The following is a 20379-nucleotide window of genomic DNA, read 5'->3' as shown; positions in this document are numbered from 1 at the left end:
GACTGGGCTGTACACGTGTGCCGCATGCATACGGAACGATGGGCAAAGATCATCACGCACTGGGTACCACAGGACGGACACCGTAGACGTGGTAGACACCGGAAACGATGGCGCGATGATCTCGACAGTTATCGAAAAGACTGGATAAACCGGGATACTTGGAAAGACATGGGGGAGGCCTTTGCCCAGCAGTGGGATCATACAGACTAACAATAATAATACCTTTTTTGTTTATAATATATAAATACGTATTATATATATGTGCAAAAAAATATATTTATTTATGTATACGTATTCAAGTACTTTGCTAGAGGGTTCTACCTCTCTAGGACACCACCATTGCGCCACCAACATATTTTTTGTTGACGTGACTTATTGTAGATTTGCCGCAAATGGCATTAACAACTTGGCCGGACAAATGGGGAGCGCTGAGGGCTCTCACCCGATACAAATTTTAAGACAACAGGCCTGAGGGTGCCCAGTTGGGCGCGAACCTCTCGCCGCAGTCTCGCCACCAACAAATTGTATGCAGTTGTATAAAGGGTATCACCCTGGTTGCGTAGCCAATTTATTGCAGGCAACCGAATTTTCGTTGGTGGTGCAACCATTATGGTGTTCTAGTGAGATAGGACCCTAAGTCACACGAGCACTGCTAAAACGCGTCCAGTCTAGAAGTTTGTAATCGGCTTATTTGCTATCGAGTAAACTGTTTAGTGACACTTAGAATTGAAGCTTCGATTTCAAGGTGTTTTCTAAAACTCTTGCGGTTTATGGCCCAATATTCGTACCTAATTGAAACAAAGAACGCACATGACAGTTCCATAATTAACGTAGATAAAAACATATTAGTACTCATTCATAATTGTAATATGTTTTCGCCTATGGCCCTGTAATATTCTAACAATAAAACGTGAGTATAATCGTAATCATATATTACATTTACGGGCCTTTCTACCTACGGTCCGGGGAACCGATTCGCATATTTCTGCTTGATTAACTTTCCTTAGATAATGTCACTAACTCCGGTCAGTCTGTTTTAGCACTGGCTGAATACGTGATACCTACTTAGCACCTGGGAGGTTAAAAAGGCCACATCGAAGCAATTCATCTAAAAAAACAATATTGCACTTTGACATTTGCGCATTTAAAAGTAAAAAGATGTGGCGGGACGAGAAATTTAAAACGCGTGATGGTCTCGCCAACGTCTGGGGACCAAGCGTTTCTTAATGAACACGCCTGGTTTCGGAATCTAAAGGTTCGAGAGGTCGAGATTCGGTTCCTTGCGTATATAGAATATGAGTCGTACCTGGGTTGCCACAGCAAATCGCTCCGGGGTGATGGAATTCCTCTTCAGCCGGCCGGCGCACGTATGGAGCTGAGGCTTCGAATTAATGGTGAACTCCAATGCAGGAACAACTTTTATTACCAATTGTTCATATAACACGTAGAATATGCTAGTTTATTAGTTTACAAGCGGATTTACGGATTAAATTAGGACAAAATGATGTATTTATAAGAGAGCGCGCACACGCGTGTCCATAGTTTTTTCTTCACTAATGTTAATAATACTTATATAATTTATACTAGAATATATATAATATGTTACATTAATTGTTAAATAGATAATTGGTTAAAGCTTATTGTATAAATGTAAATTCTGACCACGTAACAAATGTTATGCTTAAGTTGCTGTGCCCCAACGGGGCGTCACAATGTACCTACCACATCCTGTATACCACCTATGTAAAACTGTGACTTGCAATAAATGATTATGATTATGAATAGTGCGCAATGCAACTAATGTCAAATAACAATATTGCTTTTTTAGATGAATTGCTTCGATGTGGCCTTTTCAACCCCCCTGTTATGTATAACTATAATTCGTATTAAAATATTATCTGACAGTATATTCAAAGAACTATTATAGTGTATTGTTTCTTGTGTAGTGCTCCGTCAGAATTGTCATAAGTGAAATTCTGTGGTCTCTCCCTACCAGAACAGTAAATGGGCAGGAGCTTATGTACGTATATATTGTTCCTACTGCATATTTGCCGTCTGTGTAGCGGTCAATATAAATCATCTATCTGTGTTTTTTTATAAACTAAAATAACGAATCCATTTCTAAAACTTTGTACCATAAAACGTTTAACCGCTATATAATGCTGGACATTGCGTATATATCAATTAAAGGATCTCTAACATCAACAAGGACGTACTAATTAATATCCGATGGATGGATTTGATTACGGCTCACGGTTCTCTATCTTGAAACCAGAGACTTAAATTGGCTGCAGGCTCAAATACTAAACATCTTGTAGCTCTGCTCATCCCAGTGTATTATATAAATCAATGTTTAAAACCTAACTGGATTATAAACACTGTATTCCAAAATTGACGAAGGTTTTCATATTTTTAGTTCCCTACTTGTGACCTCCACGCTAATTGCATTAAACGCGGCAATAATTTTAGACTCTATCAACGTAATTAATTGACTTTGCACTTGGTAACCATGCAGAGTGCAAAGCAAATAATCATTTGCGAAATATGTCCGAAACAATTTAGTTTACTTTACAACTCAATGGTACCGCATAAAGTTTTAATTTAGGTGTTTGTGGTGTATAATTTATGTTTTATAAATATAATATAATATGTATCTACTCTTCTACAAGATGAAAAACTCTATAAAGATTTTTATGCCAGTTATTGTTGCTACAAATAGTTTCAAATATCTTGGAAGTATAGTAAATAGTGACTCTAGATGCACACAAGACATGATAGCCAGAATTGCAATAGCTAAACAAGCATTTAACAGGAAAAAATACATTTTGAAAACCAAAAACATATCATTAAAAATAAGGAAACGGTTTATTAAATCATATATTTGGAGCATTGCACTCTATGGAAGTGAAACGTGGACTATGACACAGAGAGACAGAGAGAGGTTGGAAGCGTTTGAGATGTGGTGTTGGCGAAAGATGGAGAGTATAAGCTGGACTGAAATGGTGTCAAATGAAAAAGTGCTGGAAAGAGTTAAAGAAAAGAGAACCATATTGAAGACTATAGAGAACCAGAGAGGAAATATGATTGGCCACCTGATACGACACGATTCATTTATAACAAACATTATAGAAGGAAAAATTGAAGGGAAGAGAGGAAGGGGTAGACCTAGGATACCATTTAGGAAACAAATAAAAGAGAAGGTGCAGGTCGTGTCGTATCGGGAGATGAAGGTTTTGGCGGGAAGAAGAGAGGAATGGCGGTTACTCCACCGACAAGAGCGCAGCTCTTAAATAGAGAGAGAGATTGTTGCTACACCGCAACTTTTCTATATATAATATTTTCTATAATTTAACTTTTTTATTTACATTTTGTGATCCCCAAATTTAATTTATTTTATATTTCGCATGCAACAAAAAATGTGTTTATATTTTACGCACAACGTAATTAGTTTCTCAACGGACTATTTACTTAGTTAGCTCGATGCCTATAATGTCATTACATATTTTCAGATATAAGTAATCCATTCTTTTCTATCCTGAGCGAACTCTCTCCATCCCATTTTAAAACGACAATATGTCACATAAAAAGCACCAGATTATCGGCTAAAATTAGACAAGCTAAAGCATTCAGCTGACCCGCTATGAATTGAATAGCTCCAGTTCGTCCGTGTCAATATCTCACTCTGATAACATTTTTACCCGTTTTACGTGACACAAAATTTATTCAGGTGATTTATCTGGCATTCATATTGCGTTACAGCATTTCATGTGTGTTATCGTATCATTCGGTTACCGGTAACAGACACGTTTCTCCTGTCTTAGAATATTATGTAAAGAACATCTCTTTTTGTGCCTTATAATGCCAGAGAAAGAAGGCATTAGGATAACTTTATATAACGTTTGTCGGAATTTCTAATTGAAATCTATCGAACTATGTGTCACTGTAAGTACTCATTTAACTGTAAAAGTACTGTAGGCATTACTACAAAACACGTAAAGTTTTTCTCATAGCTCTCTTTAAAAGATAAAAATATTTTGTAAAGCGCCTAACATGAAATATTCCCAAATAAAATTCTTGTTCACTATCAGAGGCTTAAGTAAAGGTTTGGTGGTCTAGTTAAAAATGTATCTGGCGTGTTGGTACTCGGCGAGAGTTTAGGGCTTGCGTGAGGCTGTGCCAAGGCTTGCCGCTACCTACTGCAATATTCACGACCATTAGTAATCACCTTCGCCACTCATCTAGTAGTTGTTCCATCTAATAATGTACTTAGCACACAAAGATAAACCTACTGCTACATATATTTATTACCACGTATTTTTGTAAATAAAATATAGATTTTACTTACTTACTAATATTGTTATACATATGTTTGTTATACGTATTTCTTAAATGAGGTAAACAGAGCCACCAAGTACCTAATAAGAAAACTTCTGATACGAAGTCATAAGGTGGATATAATGAGCCATATGGTGACTGGTAATCAAGCCATCGTCCATGTAATGGTTCAAAGTAGTAGACAATGAAAATTGTCTAGTTTCCTAAATCAAAGATACATTATGAAATTCTGATTAAGTACTTCATAAAGACAGATCAAAGGTGACAAAAAGTTTTCATTTCTCCATTTAACTTATTTTTTGTAATAAAGAAAAATGTTAAAATAAGTGCGACATTTTGTCATGTTTTTCTATGACGTCACAGGTTGCTTTTTCATACAAATTCCGTAGTAATTGCATTTTTTGACGTTTAGTAAAAAGTAAATGATTTGGCTAGTTGGTGACTATTGTCCCATGATCTCTCTTTCGTTTTTAAACAGTTGAACAGTTATGTTTTATAAAATTTTAAAGTAGTATTACAATTCTTTTCTTGGTTATTTTTACAGGATATTTTTCCCAGAATTCTTACGTAAAGTCAAAATAGAAAGGAAGGAAAACAAGCTGTTTAGCATGATAAAGCGCCTTACGGTTAGCTGAAATTAGAGCACAGAATAGCGAAAACTTGTTTCAGACCGTAATAGTATTTTGTTCAAGATATAAGAATACATTTAGTAGTTTTAGGCGGATGAGACGTTCGTTATGTAAAAATTGACGATTCAAAGTGTAACTATGTTACCTACTGAATAAAGATATTTTTGAATTTGAATATATATAAACTTAACAGAAATCATAACAATGGAAAATCTTCTCTTCAGTTATAGATAAATTATGTCGATAGTTTGTGTTATTAAATGATATTTACATTACAAATAAGTACGTAACTAAGTAAGTTCCACCTCTGGTCTAGGCTGTCACTATAATGAGGAAAGCAAAGATCACCACCATAGCATTGCAGTTCTCTTTTCGTTTTCTAAACCGCAGTGTTGGCACTATTAGCCGTAAACAATGCCAAAAAAGTATTCACTAAAGAGTTTTCGCTTAACGCGTGGCCATAAAGTGGGCGTGACCACAACCACCGGCGCTGGCTTACTCATGCAATTTTCAAGGCCGTAAATAATAAAACCGGCAACGCGATCCAAAGCACTTTGGCTACTTTCGCGCCGCACTTTTCTCACATATTGAAATACCTTGGGAACGCAAATGTTTAAGCTATGTACTGAGTTGGCACAGCGTCTTTCACGCTTAGCTTCAGACCTGGTCCCTTGAGGAGTTAGTTGAGAGAGCCGATCTACAGGCAACGCCATGCTCTTCGCTTCTTCCGCCTTATTCAAATTCATTCATGTGCTTACTTTATGTAAAACCTACCTGTTTATCATCGGAGAGACTGTCATATCCTGTTGATATGAAATGAAATAAAATTGTGATTGTTCCTTCTATATTATGTCCTTTTTAACCCTAAATTTCCATTCTACCTCAAAGATCGCTTCGTCCTTCATTCTTCCACTCTCGCCCGAAACATCCGTTCATCCAACAAGCTGTCACTAAATATTCCTTTCCATTCTTCAATCTTCTACTCTAAGCCAGTCACGGTGGAAGCTGTCCGTCTGTGGAATTCTCTGCCTGAAAGCATTAGGAGAGCTTCGTCATTGGAGTCCTTTAAAGAGCAAGTCAAGGTGCATTTCCTTAGTTCTGATTTCTCTATATTTTCATAAGTAATGAATCTACTCCTTTCTTTCATAGTATGTAGTAGTTACTATTGTTATGTAGTTATATACTCGTAAGTTTATTTTTGTATTTCATTTGCATAATATGTACAAGAATTCCTATACTGCACTACATACTTAATACTATATTTGAAAAAGAAAGAAAAAAGAAGAAGGATATTATTCTACTCTCTCTATTTCTCTTTTGTTTGTATTTCCTGTGTGTGCTATTAAATATATATGTTATATACGCTTATTATAAGCTCAAATATTACTACTAGACTACTGCCAGCAGCCCTAATTCCAACTAGTGTTATGCCATTCAATTTCAATGAGTTTAAATATACATTGTACAGTTAATTATCGTACATTCGACAGGAAAATGCGTATTAATGAAACATGCACCGATTATTTCGTGTTCGCAATAAGGCCATTGTCACAATGATAATTAACGTAACATTTCAGTTCCATCGGATAATAATGAGCTACATGTGCAGCCCGTCCATAAAACATGATCCCAAATGTTTTGAACAAGCCATTATTATAACAACTTTTGTGAATAAATCCACAACAAATTGTTGTCTGCGTTTGTAGTAAAATTAAATTGGAAAATATATGATTTCATATTCATTAGTACGGCTTCGTCAACAATGCAAAGCCGACAGCGTGAAATGAAATGAACATTACATATTGTACTCGGTATCTACACGGTGTACCATCTCACCTGAATAAAAGTTTGATAGTAACAATGTACAGATAGATTTAAGTGCACTATAGTGCTAATTCCTGCAGACGCCATCTAATTTTAATTTAAGTTATACCTGTCATTTTCTTATCCGTTGGAAAAGAAAGGGACAGGCATCAAATTTATGGAATACTCGTAAATTTTAAGCAGAAATCTAAAAGAACCGTTTAAAAATTTTACGTCAGCCACAGCAAACAGCACGTCAAATTGTTTACAATACCTACCAGCGATCTCGCCTATTTTATTCGCTCGGGTTATTCGTTCGTTTTAAAATTAACTTGTCGACAATCATCCGTCCCTTTCCATTTCGGCGGATAAGAAAATAGCAGGCCGTATAACTTAAAATAAAATTAGGAGGTGGCTGCAGGAATCGGAGCCTATGTTTTGATAGATAAGATTAAGTAACCTGCTGCCAACACATCTGTTTTATTATAACTCTGGTTTGTTCAGGTTTCGAAAACACAGAATCATGATTAATGACTCTTTAACATTACTCTTGGCAAGTTGGCGCCGATTCTAGCGGACATAACTTTATTTTATAGTCCGATAGCATTAAAGATGGTCCCGTTCTTCACTTACGAAGGATGTAAGACAAAGAAAAAAAATATAAAAATAAAAAAATAAAATAAAAATACTGGATAAATCTACTTTTACAACTGTCAAAATAAAAATCAAATTTGTGCTGCCAAAATCGGCACCATTATTATATCTACTAAGTTTATGCCAAAATATTATACCTAAATCAATCATTCCTTACATGTGTCAATAGCCGAATCTAGGTTATATTACGTTTCTTACATTTCATAATCCAACTGACGATAAAACACTAAACCAATTCGTTCATGCTTCATATACTACTATACAGAGGGAATTTGCCCCTATCGTCGTACTCGAAACAAAGGGTCTTTTATATAGCAAACGGTTGTTTAGGTCCAGCATTCTGGGGGTTGATCAACCCGGAGTGGTCGCTCTGCAACAAAGGCCGGAGACAATCTCCGGTCAACTTGGAACCAGAGAAACTACTATTCGACCCCAACCTACGGTTTTTACACATAGATAAACATAGGGTAAGTTTTTTGTTTGTGTAAAATATTTATTTTACGAGTTGAAGACACTCCCTAAGTAGATGCTTTTAGCCAACTGGACTGTATTAAATATAATGTACTGTACTTACTGTATTAATATGATGCGATTTAAACGGAAATTACGAGTTTAACATACATATTATTGTGATTAATGTGAAATTTTATTTTGAATTAAGATACTTTTTACCACATAACTTTTATTGAAAAAATAAATAAACATAAAATTCCAATTTAATGTAGTACCTAAGTATGAGAAGAATTACATGTAATTTAAAAAAGGGGTAGGTATCTAAAAATTAAATAAATAAACAGTCGCAAATATGAATTAATTTTCTTTTTTAAACAGATAAATGGTTTGATAAGCAACACGGGTCATTCGGTGATCTTCACGGTAGAGAATGAGACGCGACACCACATCAACATCACGGGGGGACCCCTCTCGTACAAGTATCAATTCCACGAGATCCACATACACTATGGACTGCACGACCAGTTCGGCTCCGAGCACGCGATCAACGGCTACTCCTTCCCAGCTGAGGTTCGTTTATGTTTTTATTATTAAATTAAATTTAGTATAGTACTAGCTTAGATTCAAGGACTTTTAACGGTTCAACTGACCTAAAATGTTTTCTTTTAAAGAAGTAACATAATGCAACTATGTCAAGAATATAAATAATGAAAATAATCATGTTGTGCAAAAGTTTCCGGAACGACAAAAGTTCGGTGCAATCGTTACACAATTTATAAAGTGCCTTTATTTATATTCATATCAACGAACTGTGTAAAGTTTAAATAAACACGTTTGTGCAAGTTTGAAAGGACTGGCTCACTTTATTTACTTATAATTTTCCTAGCCGTTTCACGGTAGACGGAACCAATTTGGTAAATGGATTAATTTCATCGTAAGCACCTAGTTATTTGCCGTTCGCGAGTGAGTTGAATCAATTAGTGCGTCTATCGAGATGTTTGCAGACTTACTCGGCTGCATGCTGCACTGAACTAAGGAGTTCCACTAATTAGATGTTGTAATAACGGCAATAACATTGTTAATAATGCATTATTACAGCATTATTATAATGCAACGCATAGGTGAGGTAGACGCTTTGCTTCGGTAGGTAGCTTCAAGAGGTAATTCATAAGTGTCGCCTACTGCGATATTGTTATTTTAGTAACCTTACCCCCCAAATTCTAATCTAATGTAAATCAGACGTCGTCAGGCACGTCGTGTTGTGAAAGACCACCAATATGACCGGTTGCCATATAGATACAACCATAAAGTTGAAGTTGAAGTTGACCACCAATATAGTAAAGAACTAGAACAGCTTGCCGCAGTCTGTGTTTTCAAAACATAACAAAAAAACAATTAAATAAAATTTTACTAACACTAGCTAATAAGATAAATTTAACTAAGACAATATAGTTATAGTATATTTTTATTTTATTTATTTATTACAATATTGAAGTTATCAAGGCTATAGTGGATACGCATTTGCTAGGTGCACCAGGTCATATTGTGGACAAAAGCGAACCTATAATAGGTACTAATATATAAAAATAAATCAATAAAATAAAAATAAAATCTCGAAGAAAAAAATAATGTTGAGAAAAAGTGAGTACTTACATTAAATTGTTATCACAGATTTCTTTAGGAAGGCCCCAAAAGAAAGCGTAACAGATGTTTTTACACGCATCGCTCGTCGGACCGCCTTCCTTGAGACGCTGAAATCCCAAATGTAATCCCGACGAACGACTGTGAGCCAACTCAACCGTGCCTCCTGTTTATTTATGTGACAAATTCTTACGCAGCCGCGTTAAATCTAAAATCACGTGCTTACTCTTCTGTGGATTCTTTTACTTTTTTACTTTTTCACTCAATATACATTCCGTCTCCGAAAAATACGGCGATTATTCTCTTACTGAATAACAGTCCGTAAAATCGTATAAGACTTACCTACATTAATTTATGAATTTCCTTTTGTTACAGATTCAAATATTTGGTTTCAATTCGCAGCTTTATTCTAACTTCTCAGAGGCTTTACATAAAGCTCAAGGAATTGTTTCCATCTCTTTACTACTACAGGTAAAGAACATTGTCATAATTTATTGTGAGTAAGTACATTGAATAAATCGTGTTTCGCAATACCAGATATTAAGTACCTAAGCGGTTTATACTTTGGCGTCGTTTTGTTGATGGAACGACAGTTGCCTGTTCATTTGATTTTCTATGGCGTGCGGAGCATTTCTGTTTACAGAATATTTTTTCTTAATTACGAAATATTACGATGTCGTTGAAAGGTGCGGCGGACGTGATTTCAAATCGAGTTGTACAGGCGCTTCGAAAAATGTGCGAGTGCGCTTTCACGTAATTGGCGTTATCGACGAAGTGTTATCAAAGCCACACCTATTCACCGCCACTACCCAAACTGAGCTCGGTTAATTAAGGAAATTGGAGTTTTCTACCGCCATTGGATTAGCCGCCAAAGCTATTAGTTCAAATTAAGAACTGTCTGACAGAGGAACGTACTATACTGCCAGTCACTTTTGGGTCACTCTATTATTGACCTTTAGCACTTATAGTTTTCATGTTAAACGTATATCTCGAACGAGTATGTCACTTTAAATACCAGACAGTATCGGTAACGACTACAGCGTTAAGTTGACTAATGCCTCTTTGAGCGTACACGATCACGTAGGCTGCAGTCTCACCTTTATGTTGCTAATTTACCATCAGCTCGTATGAACCGTGCAAGGATTGAAATTCTTTTCCGCGCATCCATTTCCCAACATACAAAAGTGACTAGGCACTTCCTAGGTTAAACACTTCACATTGTCGACTACATTGTACGATTAGGTGAGATAGTGCTCAAATGCTTCCTATCTACCATAAAAAAGTCGCGCTGTTTAATGAAGTCAAACTTAGCTCGGCGTGAATGTTTGGAGAGCTATGTTGTGCCAGACACAAGCAAGGTAACCTATTCGATCGTTTTATGACTTTCCTTAATGAGAGCCTTCACGTCGTCGTGTCCCGGCCGTGTTGTCCCAGGGGCCGCTTGTTTACCCGCACGTTCATAATATTTCGCCCGCCGCGCCGTCGCCGTATGCACTGTAAACTGAAAATTTGCAAAAGCAAGCAATTTCCACCAGACGACAAACAAAGACAGTTATTGTCCTGTCTACTTTATACTTCGTTATTTTATTAGGTAACGGGATAAACAGCTGCGACTGTCGTTCCAGCTCAACTCAGAAACAGATGTCAAAGTAATTTTAATAATAAAGAATAGTTTAGCAGACAAAGCACAATTTTGTAGTCAAATTAATATAAAATTAACAGAAGAACTAATTTGTGTAGTCTTGATTGTCGTAGGTAATTGTAATTTGGACTTTTGTTTCAGCTCGGCGATTTGTCGAATCCTGAATTAAGAATATTAACAGAGGAACTAGAGAATATTAAATATGGAGGTAATTAAAAATATACAAATTGTTAGTTTGCTATTTTTCATAAAATGAAATAAAATAGCACTATTATTAATCTATGAAATGGATCTATTTGCTCGTCTGTCGTAAGTTGATCATACTACGAGTAATAGGGTTACCAAGATTTTTAATACAAATACATATACTTTATTGCACACAACATACAAAACAAGTTTTACACAAAACATAAACGAAAGATACAGCACAATTTGGTGGCCTTATTGCTAAGCAGCAATTTCTTCCAGGCAACCGGTGGTAAAAAAAAAGGAAACATTTATCATATTTTTTTAGTGTGATTAATGTCTAATAGTGAGGCATCATAGATCCCTATACAGAATCTGACAATAATATTTTTTTAAATGGTTGATTACGAGTTAGCTAAGATTGCTCATTTTATTAAATAACAAAAGTACCTAAAACTATCAGAAAACTATTTTGATGCATACACACATATCACGCCTATTTGGGGTAGAGACAAAAAAAATTACTACTTTATTACTTATTTAATTTGTAACTCTGACACCAGGTTGTGGGTATGGGTTGTGGAGTAATCCACCCCACAACCCACACCATAGAAGAAGATTTAATTTGTATACTTACGTGTTATGCTTTAGGAGCTGAGATGCCAGTGAACAAGTTATCAGTGCGAGGGTTGCTGCCAGACACGGAGTACTACATGACGTACGACGGGTCAACGACCGCGCCCGCCTGCTTCGAGACTGTCACCTGGGTCATCATCAACAAGCCCATCTACATCACTAAGCAACAGGTAATATTGTCTATTCATTTAACTTGTATCTGTATCCACTGCAGGACACAGTCCTTCTCTCTTTCGTGTCGTTCTTTCTGGTTTTCTGAAAATATCTTCCGTTACTTTCCGACATACGACTGGCTGAACAATACGGCCTCCGTGGTCCAGTGGTTGAGCGTTGAGCTCACGATCCGGAGGCCCCGAGTTTGAATCCCGGTGGAGACATATTACAAAAATCACTTTGCGATCCCTAGTTTGGTTAGGACATTACAGGCTGATCACCTAATTGTCTTGTCTGAAGACACGTAAAGCCGTTGGTCCCGGTTACTACTTACTTGTGTAAGTATGTAGTCGTTACATGAGGCAATGTCAGGGGCCTTTGGCGGCTCAGTAATAACCCTGATACCAAGGTTGATGAGGTTGGTATTCCACCTCACAACCCACACGATAAGTAAGAGTAAGAGGTAGCCTTGTTTTCTTATGTCAATTTCTTACCCTATATTGTTACATTTACAAAATATTATACAAAAGACAAATTTTACTTAGTTAAAAATCTGCAATAATTTAAAAAAAGAAAGTATTTTTTATCTATGTACAAAATTTTACACTAAAAACTAATTTCAATATTTACAATAATCAATTATTTTTGGAGTCCCGTAGTAATCCCGTAGGTTTTGTAATTAATGCCAGTTTGTGTGCCAGCGGCATCGACTCCAATTTTTTTTTTTTGCTTTTTAGTTTTTGCGTGTTTTTCTAAGCGCTTTTTTGTGTTTGTTTTTCAGTTCATGTTTTTTTTTTTGAACGCGGTATTTTACGTTTAAAAAGCGTCAAGTTACTTCTTACTTTTTAGTGGATCGTATTGAAATAGATACTTAGGTATGCTGTAGGAACACCAAATCGCCACAGTCAATCTCATATTCAAATTCAAATTCAAAAATATCTTTAATCAGTAGGTAACATAGTTACACTTTGAATCGTCAATTTTTACAAAACGAACGTCTCATCCGCCTAAAACCACTGCAGCTTCTCACAACCTGTATAGCCGGGGAAAAGAAGCTGCAAGAAAACCTTGACCTTCCATCATAGTTATTATGCTTCTTCTTTATCCTCGCCACTCGTTATGCAGGGTCGGTTTTCCCAATCATGCGGCGCCAAGTATCACGCTGACAAACATCGTCTTCTTTGAGACCCAGCGCCTTCATGTTCCTCTAGACAGTCTATCCTATAGTTAATAAATTATTAAATCCTAACTCCTAACTTTTGAGGGTCACGACCTTCCTTCATCAGCTCACTTGATATTAATAACTATATGTCTGAACATGCGTACAGCATAGTGAAAGAATTATCCTTGAACTCCTAACCATTGAGGAGTTGACCTTCCATGATCAGCTTAGCCACATATTTTTTTACGATCACACGTAAATACTGGCGTAGCTTTGAAAAATACACTAAAACATTGCCTATAAAATTTGAGGGTTGCCCTCGATTTCTCTAGGATCCCATCATCAGATCATGACATGCTAACAATGAGACCACCTGGGCACCATACCCTTTTGAATAAAAAAAGAATTTTCCAAATCGGTTCAGGCATCTTCAAGTAATCAGGGAACATACATAAAAAATAAATAAAAAAAACCGACGAATTGAGAACCTCCACCTTTTTTGAAGTCGGGTAAAATAACTTTACACCGCTTTCCCATTTCAACTAAGCATTCTAAACACAAATATGGGTTAGTTACTAACTCAATCACAGTTCTCAAACTAAATAGGCAGACATAATTAATTAGAGGCACCGGTGAAGTTAAGAATCCATTAAGTTAGAAGCAGCAATCGATATGCGGTCGAGGCCGGCATTTGTTCAAGTTCACCCTATTTGCATTGTACGCCGCTTGGCCGGCACTTCGCTTAAAGATATAAAGTTCTTGGAAATACACAAATTGTGCTTGTATTGTTTGTGACACTTTTAATTTTATTACTTTTAAATCACGCAAAAGATTATAATGAATACTGCTAAAGATATATACGACCAATTTCGCCACGCCGCATTTTTTAAATTTTACCTTGCTTTATTCAACTTCTTCGTCTTCACACATACACGCCAGGGAATACCCTCGCATCGTAAGAGCCGGAAAAATACAGCTTTACTCAACCTAAGTGCTTCATGAGTGCACTACATCTAATGTTCTCTGCGCTATTTATAAAAATTAAGAAGCGGGAATGAGCGTAGGGAAGGAAGCGGAGATGGGCGGACGCATCTAGCTTCGTTCGCTCCGTGTATTCAGCCGTGGTGAGGGCAGTGTAATAACATTTTCATTTGTGCTCACGCTACAATAAACAACTCACGTCCCTCGCCTTTAGACAAAGACTCCGCCGTGAATTATGTACGTGTTAAAAGTAAACTGAAAGTGCCGCGTTGTGTGGCTGTTATTATAAATCATTGTTTATGTTTTCCGTTTGTGTTTGTGGGAAAATTAAGTGGTAGTGGAACTGCTTGCAATCTCACAGGGAGTTGAGTGAACGCCATGTGGTCGCCGCTTGAAGCGCAATATACTACTGCTGTTTGCCTTCACTTTAGCGCAAATAATAAATGTAAAAACAACATTTGTCCCCAGACTTTATAAAATGTAGCAATCATGCTACCAGATTAATTTCATGAATTTCACTTTCATTTTCGCTTTTATTTCGCCGCTGTATTTTGTAACAAAATATATGAAAGCGTACCACACATTGGGTCACTATCACCACTCCTATTTCAGGAAAGTAGATAACCATAAACAAAGCAAACTATTCCTCGCTAACCGAAAACCAAAGTTCAACTTTTAAATTGTTTAATACAGCGTAACGGCGATGCGAATGAGATAGCGAGTCGCGTGCGCCGGGCCCGTTAATCCCGCCGTCGCGGCCATACCACACAACACTAACACATAAAAGGAAGAAATTTCAATTTGCTGAAATCGCTCTACGCCATACTTGTTTACAACATTATAGGTAATGGAATCGGAACACACTCGGAGCATGCATGCGAAATTACGACAAAAATTACATTCGGAAACAAGCTCAGGTTATTACAAACGCTTGAATTACCACTATCTTCTAATTACTAAGCTTCGAAATATAAAATATTGGCCAATAAATTGGAAACTTAGAAGGAACTACTTAAAAATGTAAACAATAGTACCTTCCACTTTTTATATTTTCTGTGACTGTCAAAACACAAATGTCCACAAAAAAAGAAGATTAAACATGTTCATTACACAAAGCTTTGAGAAGAAAGGTTACAGACTGGTTCATCGACGGTGATTAGTGGCTATCGATCCCACTGCAGAACATACTTTTATGAACTTTTCGGAGGGCGATCTTTTTTTAACCGACTTCAAAAAAGAAGGAAGTAATAAATTCAATCCGTATGTTTGTAACATTGTTGGAATTGAGCAATACATATATGTATTGCCAGAGACTATGGAATTCCATTTTCTTCGACCCTGACACACTACTTTTGCTTAAGTACTCTTGTTTCATACAGGCACTCCGGTTCAGAGTAGATCGAACTGAACCTTTTCTAAGAACAACTCCAATTTGGTCAATGGAAATTACAAATTGAACAATATTTACATTCATTTATTTCATGTCACAAACATAAATTAAGGTGGAACATAGTTAGGAGGTACATTATGCCCTGCAAGGGCAAGGCAATATAAAAGAGATGATTGGCTGCTAAACACGTCTGCCAAATTTTACAGGTGTACAGTCATGAGCAATATAATGTACCCACTTTAGGACTCTGTCGCACTAACATATTTGACATTTAGTGAGACTTACAGTTCAGTTTGTCAAAAAAGTTAATGTGACATGGTACCAAAGTATAGTGACCGTATGTAGTCGAATTTTAGTTTTAAAACTTTTCGTGGTGATGTTGTATGTTGCTAGTTGCACGGTTTACGGCGGCTGATGCAGGGCGACGCGCGGCACCCGAAGGCGCCGCTCGGGAACAACTTCAGGCCGCCACAGCCACTTCACCACCGCGCTGTGAGAACTAACATCGACTTTGACTTGAGCAAGGTAAAGCTTTTTTTGGATAGCGTCTTCAGTGTACACGTTGTGACAAAGTTGAATGGAACCACACGTCATCGTAGAACGCAACTTGCAGTAGGCCGCACATGCGTTATTCATTATTCATCATTTTTCTTTGCGTTTTGTATAATTTATCATTTATTTATTTAACAGTTTATTGTACAAAAAACATAACATAAAGACAAGTAGAACGCGCGATACAGACAAACGGGTCAGCCTATTTCAGATTGTTTGATACAGGATGGCCCAAAGGTTCACGTTCTAAACGAAAAATTAGATAGAGAGGCTATTAGTTACCAGAAACACCCCTATGTTTTGAATGTGAACCTTTGGGCAACCTTGTATAATTACATAATATGTATGTTATATAAAACTTATTATAGTCATGAGATTATATAGGTCAATAATTGATTTCAGTTGCAAGAAAATTTACGGCATATAACATAACATAACAAATACTTTATTGCACAAACAGGAAAATACAAAACAAAAGAGAAATAGAATGAGTACAATAGGCAGCCTTATTGCTAAGTAGCAATCTTTTCGAGGCAACCATAATTCGTAATTATCCTTTTATCTTGCTAGTTATAATAATAATATACTTTATAGCACTTAACAACTAGTTACATCACAAACAAGAAATGGACGTTTACAAAGGTGGACTTAGTTATCTAAGTCACCATTATTATTAATCCAAGCCGTCACAGTAAAACAAAAATATTTATAGATAATTTACTTTTCAGTACCCCGGGAAAACTTGCCCGAGCATGCACCGGAACATGCATTACAAAGGTAAGTTGTCAATTACGTCATCAAATTATTATTAACACAATTGGCTACACCAATGTAAATGGCGATAGGGCTCACCACATATCACGTTGGTCTGACAGACAGCTCAAATGAAGCGCGAAGGTGCTCAATTCTTCTTGCGATGGATGTAGGTACCACTAACTAACCCCATTGGGAATAAAATAATTGTAAGCTTTAATTCGTATAAAATTTTGATTACAGTATTATAAAATTTCGTCACTCAATTCAGTTTTTTTTTTTCATTTCAGCCAAAAGCTGGACACAATATTGAAGATTAATTTACCAACGGTAGGCATTCGTGTACACTGTTTAGCTTCTATGTAGAAAATTATGTTTAAATAGAATACTAGAATGTAAGAAATTGTATATACAACTTGTACAGTCTTATTGAGATATCTTGCTTATGATAAATAGAGCTATAAAGTGTACTTTAAGTAGTTAAGTATCTACCCGTAATAAGATTGTCGTCTTAGCATTAAATGTTGAGTACTAATCCTTAGACTTCCCGGTAGAATTATGTGATTAGTCCTACTAGGTTTCTAATACTTATTTTGTAATGGCCTCATAAAACTAGGAATACATACATAGATACATATTTTTCGGATAGATGTACCAACTACATCGGTCGCCGTCAGTTTATAGTAAGTACATATTAAAGTAGTATAGTTATAGAGGGACGAAGAAGTATATGAACGGTTTTGTATCCTGTGTACAAGTAGATCGTATAAAATATAACATATCTGAGTGTTTGTGTTCTTTATAAATGTTAATGCTCTTGTTAATATATATGTCACGAGAGTATCATATAAGTTTTATGTATTTAATTTTTGAAATACAAGCTAAGATCAATTACTTAAAGTTAAAAATCATATCAAATTAAGAATTACGTAAAATAATTACGTAAAAAGTATCAACTGTTTGACTGTATTTCTAAATAAAAATATGAAACTATTGCTAACGGGCATCTATAGCTTTAAATAATGAATATTTTAGAAAGTATTGCATAGCAAATTAAAACAATTCATGATTGAGTGTATATCGCCGGCTTTCTTCTAAGATTTATTAGAAATAAATTATTATTTCATTAAAATAAATATCTCCCAAAAGTTGGTTCTTATTTACTTTTTTATTGTTAATTCCCTGTCTTACATTGGTTTACTTTTGACTCATAATGTCAGCCACCGTGAGTTTAAAAATCCACTTCTCAGGGAGGCAATGGAGTGAACCCGTCTGGTTCAGTGTTTCCTCCATTCTCTAGGAGTTTTCTCACGTTTGAATAAAAAGCTCATTTGAATTCCATGAGAATCGAAATTGCTCTGCTTTTCGCTGTAGTAACTTAATTTAATCGAGCTCCATCGCATTGTCCTTCACCTTTTAGATTAGATAGCTGTATGTGGAGGTGGACAACTGTTTGCAGTCTGTGTTTGAACTGAATTTAATAATGCAGATGAATGAAGATTTAAAATTTTAAATATGTTACATACTTACGACGAACTGGTTTTGCGTTGAAAAGACTGTTAAACAATTTTATGAGGAAGCGGCGTTATTTTGACAGACATCTAGGCATTAAGGGACTTATTATTTATTATATTATTATATATTATAGTTTAGTAGCGTTACCCAGTGTTGAGACAACTCTGGTATCAAACAAAAGTCAAAAACCATCATAACTTTTACACACTCCACGTATATAAATGCACATAACACGTTAATTAAACAATTTTTTTATCTCCCCTCCTCGCCCATCTGGTAAGCACGAGATTAAGATATCGTGAAATAAATCGCTCGATTTTCCGCACCGGATCCCGGAGCGCCGTTATTGGCAAAGTTTCCTCGCTAATAGACTTACACAAATTGACTTCATTAAAAATAATATAATCGCCGAGAATCGCTGCTAACCCGCCATAATGTTCAAACTTTACACTATCGAGTGTTACATCTCTATTCCAGCAGTTATTACCTGTTAAACGGTTTGATTGTGTGAGAACTTATATGAGGTGACGTAGACTCTCTTTACTCCACTTATTTTAAATAAACTCTTAAATCCTTAATAATAAATTAAAAGTAAAAAACTAAATACCTAATACAATTTACCATCGGGGTGGACAAAGTCACAACGCACGCAGAAGACAACAGGTGATAATCCATAACGTAAGTATGGCGCGCTATGTTGATTAACTCCCACATATTACATAGGATTAACCAGCTTGGGGTATTATAAGTTGGCCTTTTTGTCCTTGGCCCTGAAAGGATCTTTTTATGATCTACGATTGCCTACAATATACCTCTTTGTCTTATTATGCGACTTTTTCTTCAAAAACACCTTGTTGATGTTAGAACTACTCCTAGTACCTACGTAAATCTTTTAAGGTGATTTGTGATGTATGCATCATCTCATGCATTTCCAAGTCGCTGGCTTAAGTTAATTCTGCACTACAGTGGCTATGCATTTTTCAGATGGTAATGCGTTTGAATATTTTACCGCCAACAAATATTGCAGCGTACTACGTTTTTAACTTGCAAGTTTTTTTATAAATAAAGTGCAGTTTATAGACATCTTGAAAAAGTACAAAAGAAAACGTAAAGAAAATCTTATAAACCATCTCTTCGGCAAGAAGGCAGAAGAAATAACAAAAAGCTCAACATTTGCGTTTGCTCGTTCCACTTGATATCCGCGACGATTTTAATAGAATATACCTATATTTTTTTTGTTGAACCAATCCTTATTTAATATATGAATCAGGGTGTGGAGGTGTGTTTACACTGCTCGCTAAACGTCCTCGAGAGCGTTGAGAGCGCTCCACGACGCTTCAGGAGTGCGGGAGCACCGCCGCTTGCGTCAAGTGTATTTGCTCTTTATTCGAGTGACAGAGATTTGACGCTGCCCGTGTGCACTGCGATTTACTCTCTTTACCACTGTTATTCAGATTTATCATTAAACTTGTTTGAGTTTAGAGCATTTGCTATGTGAGTGAACACTAGTGACGACGGAAATATTTGTACGATTCAGCCAATCTAAAGTTTATAATGAACTTATATGCGCTTCAACTTTGCAATAAGTAGTAGAGAGCTTAAAGTTCATACTTTCATTATTTACTAAAAAAATATACGAAACACAAACAGGCCTACAAAATTGCAACCGAAACTACGTGCACAGCTTGCTTCTGTTTCCCATAAAAGTCAGAGAACAGGAAACTTCATAATATGCAGTGGTATGTAATTTGAAAGTTGAAGTTTTGCGGCAGTCGCCACGCGTCGCGGTGCAATTCGAGTTATATGCAAATGCACGTGTGTGCACCCGTGCACTGGTGCAGTGCTACTGTTAACACAAACAACTACGCTAAATTACTAAAACAGGACCACACAT

At 36.2% G+C, this 20379-nt stretch overlaps 1 protein-coding gene across 3 annotated transcripts in view; it reads left to right on the top strand.

The window, feature by feature from the left end:
• The window catches only part of LOC126366527 (carbonic anhydrase-related protein 10), a 58943-nt gene extending 40834 nt beyond the window's left edge, over positions 1-18109 (top strand). For all 3 annotated transcript variants that reach the window (XM_050009671.1, XM_050009670.1, XM_050009672.1), the window contains exons 4-11: positions 7752-7888; positions 8253-8444; positions 9891-9986; positions 11299-11365; positions 11995-12149; positions 16059-16190; positions 16946-16994; positions 17261-18109. In XM_050009671.1, coding sequence (XP_049865628.1) covers positions 7752-7888; positions 8253-8444; positions 9891-9986; positions 11299-11365; positions 11995-12149; positions 16059-16190; positions 16946-16994; positions 17261-17283 — 851 coding nt within the window. In that variant the 3' untranslated portion in view covers positions 17284-18109. The remainder of the gene's footprint in view (positions 1-7751; positions 7889-8252; positions 8445-9890; positions 9987-11298; positions 11366-11994; positions 12150-16058; positions 16191-16945; positions 16995-17260) is intronic.
• The last annotated feature ends 2270 nt before the right edge of the window (positions 18110-20379 follow it).

The sequence above is a fragment of the Pectinophora gossypiella genome, chromosome 4 (genome assembly GCF_024362695.1).
Source record: "Pectinophora gossypiella chromosome 4, ilPecGoss1.1, whole genome shotgun sequence".
Taxonomy (NCBI): domain Eukaryota; kingdom Metazoa; phylum Arthropoda; class Insecta; order Lepidoptera; family Gelechiidae; genus Pectinophora; species Pectinophora gossypiella.
Note: the sequence above shows the minus strand (reverse complement) of the source record. Positions and strands in the feature narration are given on the sequence as shown.